The 6,255-nt window shown below is 35.5% G+C and overlaps 1 protein-coding gene across 2 annotated transcripts; it reads right to left on the reverse strand.

Annotated features, from left to right (window-relative positions):
- Positions 1 to 402: 402 nt before the first annotated feature.
- Positions 403 to 4,880, reverse strand: LOC139867133 (protein SOSEKI 3). Of its 2 annotated transcripts, none has more exons than XM_071855469.1 (7): positions 3,716 to 4,880; positions 2,976 to 3,512; positions 2,800 to 2,869; positions 2,606 to 2,721; positions 1,359 to 2,223; positions 915 to 1,211; positions 403 to 800 (listed from the first exon to the last, which is right to left on the reverse strand). In XM_071855469.1, the coding sequence occupies exons 2-7, from the start codon at positions 3,217 to 3,219 to the stop codon at positions 746 to 748; spliced, it is 1,647 nt and encodes a 548-aa protein (XP_071711570.1). In that variant the 5' UTR covers positions 3,220 to 3,512; positions 3,716 to 4,880; the 3' UTR covers positions 403 to 745. The 2 variants fall into 2 exon arrangements, with proteins under 2 accessions (XP_071711570.1, XP_071711576.1); XM_071855475.1 differs by having other exon boundaries at positions 903 to 1,211.
- Between the last annotated feature and the right edge of the window lie 1,375 nt (positions 4,881 to 6,255).

The raw sequence follows: 6,255 nt of genomic DNA on the forward strand, positions 1-6,255 counted from the left end.
CAATAAAAAACACTGGGACCCGCAATTCCTATAACTCTTCCGTTAAATCTATGGTGAAAGCGGGTAACTAACGCGGATAACTAAGTGGTGCCTATGGTTAGTTACGGGTAATGAGTGGGTAATGGGCGGGTAACTAACCATAAGGGGTGGTCTAACAATAGTGATGCAATAATTTCTCTTGAAAAAATAAAGTCCAGAACAAAGTCAACAGTTATTTTTCTTTGGAACAAGAAACAGTAAAGCATTTCATATAAGTAATGGCATGCTCAATGGCTTTTACTGATATGAGATCTAGTTATTTTCACTGTCTTTACTTGATGTTTAAAATTCAAGTATTACATAAAGTTACACATATTCATTATTATCACTATGTTTAACTTGTTGAGCAATATACATAACCGAAGTAAGTAAAGGGCTAGATACCAAAAGGAGAATATATGGCATGATAAAAGTAGCATCTCAGGATTGCATCTATAGTAATAGTTGTAAAGCCAAAAAAGTAAAGTATAAAAAGGCAGACCAAGAATCAAAAAGAAAGGGTACTCAAATGGCACCCCACATCATTTCTTATACCAAATTAGTCACCTTTTTTCTTGGATATTTTGATTCTCTTCTCTTTTAAATTCACAGACCCCATTTACTAAAAGTACCCACCGACAAATTATAATTACCTAAATAAGGCTAATTAGCATTTAATTTTAAAACCTAGCTTGAACAACCCTACAATTTTCACTACAAGTTACCTTCAAGTATCACAAGGTACTTCTGAGTGAATGATAACCCGAGCCCCTGAAGCAAGCCTGTTAGGACGAAATCAAAAACAAGATTTCAACCAACATGACCAATATATTTTAAGATATATGATAAATCCTTTATTATTTTATTAAAACAAGAGGCTTTACGTTATAACTTAACTTTCTTCGATTTTTAGCACTTTTTCCTTCTCTTCCCGGAAGGACTCCAATCTGCCAGATTGTTTCCCGGACGAGCATTGCCCAGTCATTCTTTTGCTACTCCCATTAGAAGGGCATGGTGATACGATTCTTGAACTGAGGCCCGACTCGGATGAGATTCGTGGGCCCAATGAAATAGGGGATCTCATTGATTCACTCTTTGGGCGTTTTCCTATTGATGCCTTGAGTGATCTCGGTATACACTTAGTACGTGTTGGTGCTTCTTCTTTATCCAAAACTTGATCACCGTTACTAGTTCTGCATTTTTAAATCCCACGTCTTAAAATGCCATAAAAACTAGACATGGCAATTTCGACCCGTTTCTCTTAAACAAGTCAGGTTATAGTTTATCACTTAATGCACTATCATACATACCAAAAGCTATATGATGAAGGAAATACAAACCTGTCGGCATTGTAGGAAGATGATCTTTTTAGAGTAGCTGCATCATCTTCTAGGGGTATTTTGGTCTCTGATAAACTCCCGCTGAAGTATTCCTTATCTTCGATCCTCATGCTCATAAACCTTGGATTGTCAGGTAAGCAATCAAGCTCCCCCAACATCACAGATGTTGAGAATAAAGGCGATGGGAATTTTGACTCCGAGAATCTTGGCTTGTAAGATGGAATTAGGCCAAAGCTGTGATCTTTGACCGATATTGACCCGCAAGAGATCAGTTGCATTAGCATTTCAGTAGCTGTTAGCCTAGAGTTGACCGGTATTTGACCTGGTTCTAGTCTTTTAAACCCATTAAAGTTACTAGCATCAGCTTTGATCAAAGACTCTAACGTCTCAGTTTTTCCCAGAGATGAATCTGCACTAGAAGAAGATGGAGGGGATGGATCGATTTGAATTTCGTTATTATCTTTAACACGTGAAGGTTGGTTTTGAGTAGACTCAGTGGTTAAAGATTGTAATGCCACGTCATCAGTTGAAACACCTCGTGTGCAGGTTTTTAAAGATTTATTAGCTCTAATGGTTTCTTCAGTTTGAGTGGCGACATCAGCAAAACCATCATTCGTGCTAACCTTGTATTCTGTTATGCTAAGACAACCATTTGATGTTGTATTTTTCCCACATTTAGACTCGGGAGACACGCATGATGAATTATAAAAGCGAACAGGAGGAGATTGTTCATCATCTTGAGAACTTTTAGTATCTCTTCCACTCATGCTTGTTGAAGATGAAGACTCATCTTCTTGACTTCTAGCAGATGGTGGTTCTGGTAATGATTTTACGTGTTGCAATTTTATAGCAGGAGCGAAACGGCCTGTGAACAAATTACAACTTAAACCTTAGTGCCCGCCCTATAAATGTATTATCATTTAAAACGTAAATTCCAACAGACTTTTAGCCTCCAAATTCAGCAAATTTATAATAAAACTATTAAGCAAAAGACTATATCAGATGCATACTTGTATTCTACAAAACAGAAATACAACTCTAGTAGCATCATACATCTTGCATACTAAATCAGATTTTTTTATGTTTTCAGCACATAATCAATGATCGACTATAGTAGTGATCATCCTTGTGCTCAAAACTTGTTTAACAACAAGAAACTATTCCATCTCTTCGATTATACAAATGTGAAGAATTGTTTGAAGTGCTCAAAAACACAGCTACAATAAAGGTCATAAAGATATATGCACCTGAATTACATTCTTCAACGATCTCAGAGCCTTTGAGAACATATTCATTACCATTAGCAGGAAGAATTAAATCGTCTTCACAAAGATCATGCCAAACAAACCCATTTTTGTAGCTCCTGCATCATCAATCAAACCAGATTTACATATACGACCCAAACAAATATGATTTATTATAATTCCGCAACAAAACTAACCTCTTGCAAGACCATGAATACATAGAAGCCATGCCCCTTCCTCTCAAACCATTAAGCTTTTCAATCACATCTACAATACATATTTTTAAGAAATAGATTAACTAGAAGTATTTCAATTTCAATATCCAGACAACACAATACTAAATTCACTAGAAAAGCACTATCTATTTATATACCTCTCAAAAAAAGGCCATCGGATGAGGCAAGAGGAACTTCGATAAAATGCGGATGTTCAAGCTGCCGATTTCGACATAAATAATAAACCACCGGCACTTTTCGACTCTTCGGTTGCACCTCCAGTTTCAGCTCTGGTTCCGGCTGCCGTTGCTGATACCTAGGAGACCTCTCCTTCCATACTTTAGCTCTATCAGGACTCAATTGTTGATGTCTCTGCCCATACTTCATCACTCTTCCCTCCATTAAAACTTAAAACCCTAGCCTACTATACATACATACACTACTGTATATCTATATCCGCCAAATTTTCAAAATTACGTGGAATCAATCATTGATTGAACCTAACTACTACGAATTATACAAAATCGCAATCAGATCCATACAATTACATAACCAAAGTGTTTCCGAATCAGTTGACTAGATCAATAATCAATTTATATGTAATCGATACAAGGAGACAAAATTAGTTAAATCAGAAGGAATTAATTAGCAGCACAACTTTACGAGACAGCATCGCATATAATCCGGAACAAAACCTGACCAAATGATGATGATGATGATGATGATGATGTATGAATCAATAATGCATAATGAGAGATTTGGTGGACATAGTGGAGTGAGTAAATGAAATAATATTAATTATTTGTGTTCAATTTCAATTATATATCTATCTATGTACGTATATATAATAATAGAAAAAGTAGATAGATATAGTTATTAAAAAGAATAATAATGTTACCTGAAGATTAGGGTTTAAGGAATTGAAGACTGATAATGATGGATCTGGTGAGAGGTAAGTTTCAAAAAGTGGAGAGAGAAGAGATGAAAGTGACAGAAAACAGGGAGCGGAGATACAGTTGGTTGATGGAGAAGATATCAGATACGTTTTTTTACTTTTTTTTTTTTTTTCCTTTTGTATCAGACCTCTGATACATATAATAGATAGATATAGATAGATATATACTGATATACAGATGAATTCAAAAGTTGATTTTTGAATAAATGTTTTCAGTTTGTGAAATTGAAGGAGGAGGAGAAAGAGGAAATGACTGTTTGATTTGAGTTTTCAAGTATGGGCCTGTCTGCAATTTAGCATCTCCCTCCACTAATCAATAATATAATACTCCCTATTAACTCTACGTCTCTATTTCTTTATCTCTATCTCTATTACGGAGTATATATTACAGAGTATTATATATTATAATAAATAAATAAAAGTCATCACTAATTATTCAATTCTAGTCATCCATCCTATACCTTTGACTGAATCATAGCCACTAAAAGTGTCTAATCATCTTTATAACTTCATAATCTCAAAACATTTTACTAAAGAAACTAAATTACCACTACTAAATCTAAAACAAACGGTAGAGAAGAAACAAAATATAGGTTCCAGAATTACAATCACTCGTGACATTCAAATAACAAAAAATCATGATTTTCTCCGACAATTCGTCTCCTAAAGTCAAATTCAATTCTAAAGGGTTCATCCACTAATTCGATCCGTTTGAACAAACAAACATACATCTATTGGGATGCGATCTTCAACCAATCGGTCGATTATGACTAGGAATTTGAGACTATGAGTTTCTATGTCGTCTTGAAAATCCAAGAGATTTTGCAATAGACTACAAATTCGTATGCTATTCATATTTCATATGATGGAAGTATGATCGATCATTAGCTATCGATTGTATAGGGATGTGCGATTAGGTCAACTACATTAAATCACGGTTACGATAATCAGGTTGGAGTCATAGAAGAAGAAATCGGTAATCTCAGAGGAGAACCGTTACCATTCTATCGTTACCTTCGTGGTAGGGTGGTGTTTGATGGTTAACCCCACGGGCGGATTTCCGAGGGAGGGGGGATTAGAGAGGGGCCTGGCCCTCCCAAAATTATTATGAATTACTATTATTGTAGTTAGAAAAATAAGTTTAAGTTTAATATTTAATGGAATATTATTTTATTTTTCATTTCTATCATTATAACCCCTTTAGTTTATATAAAAATACAGTTTCAACTCTGTAAATGTCTAAAATTAATCATGTCACCAACATAGATTCGAGAATTAATGAAAAAATTAAAAGTCATTTTCATTAGTAAACCGACGTTTAGCAAACTTGTGTTCGAATTAATTTTGAAGACTTAATGATTAAATTAAAATTAGACATGTGCTTAATTACGTTATGTTTTAATATCCTAATTATTTTTCAGGCATAAAATTATTAAAATATATTAAACAACTCCTAGTTAAACTTATTTTGCGTTTCAAAGTTTTTTGGCCACTCCACAAAAGTCGTTCAAGATCCGCCACTAGTTGACCCTTCCTTCTTCGTCTGTTTTCCAAGTGGTTTCCGATTTCAAGGTTTCCCGGTGGGCGACTGGTTATGATGGCTTCACCACCCTACTTGTGGTGGCCACCTGTTAGTTTCCGGTTGGTGGTGGTTAGTTGTCCTCTTCGTCCGTGTCATGTGGTTCCTCGTTTATAGATCTTCGAGCTTCCCCGTGTGGCAGCTAGGTATGGTGGCTTCACCACCCTGTTGGTGGTGGGCACCTAATTGTTTCCGGTAGGGGCGGCGGCGTTCCGCTGGCTGTTTTGGGTGATGTTACCACCCTGTTGATGGTGGCGACCCATTTGTTTTGACGCTAGTGATGGTAGTTAGGTGGGTCTTGTTGGTCGGTTTGATTCCTCATTGTTATGGGTTTGTTTGATTAAGCTTTTTCTTTCCGGCTATGTCTTTAGGGTTATTTCTGACAACGATCTCCTTGTTAGAAAGATCTAATTTCGTATCTTGAGATGCGACATGTATATTGTAGTTGGAGAGCTCTTTGACTGCAATTCATGAAGATTTTGGACTGCTGGTGTTCTGACTTTCGGCGGATACAACGATATTATGCGTTCTCCTAAAGACTTGTTGTCTTCCGTCAGGAATGGTTTACATTATGGCATGTACTACGAGTTTAGATATAACATTAGTTTTAGTTGGCTAACTTGTTAACTTTTATCCACCATGTTGATAGGTAGGTTGTTTTTGGTTTAGCTAGGTTGTTTTATGCAGATGTTTATGTTTTTCTAGCCTAGGCTTGTATATGATTCTGGATGTATCAGTTTAGTACCTTGTTGATCTTCCGATCTATTATTTGTATTGTTTTTAAAAAAAATAGAATAATATAAAAAAATCCAAATCATACATTGGATTACATTAAGATATACATTGATATTTTGATTTTTGTTCAGTATTATAATCCAATGCAAATCTCACATAATACACACCA

The sequence above is a fragment of the Rutidosis leptorrhynchoides genome, chromosome 1 (assembly GCF_046630445.1).
Source record: "Rutidosis leptorrhynchoides isolate AG116_Rl617_1_P2 chromosome 1, CSIRO_AGI_Rlap_v1, whole genome shotgun sequence".
In the NCBI taxonomy this organism is placed as follows: Eukaryota; Viridiplantae; Streptophyta; class Magnoliopsida; order Asterales; family Asteraceae; genus Rutidosis; species Rutidosis leptorrhynchoides.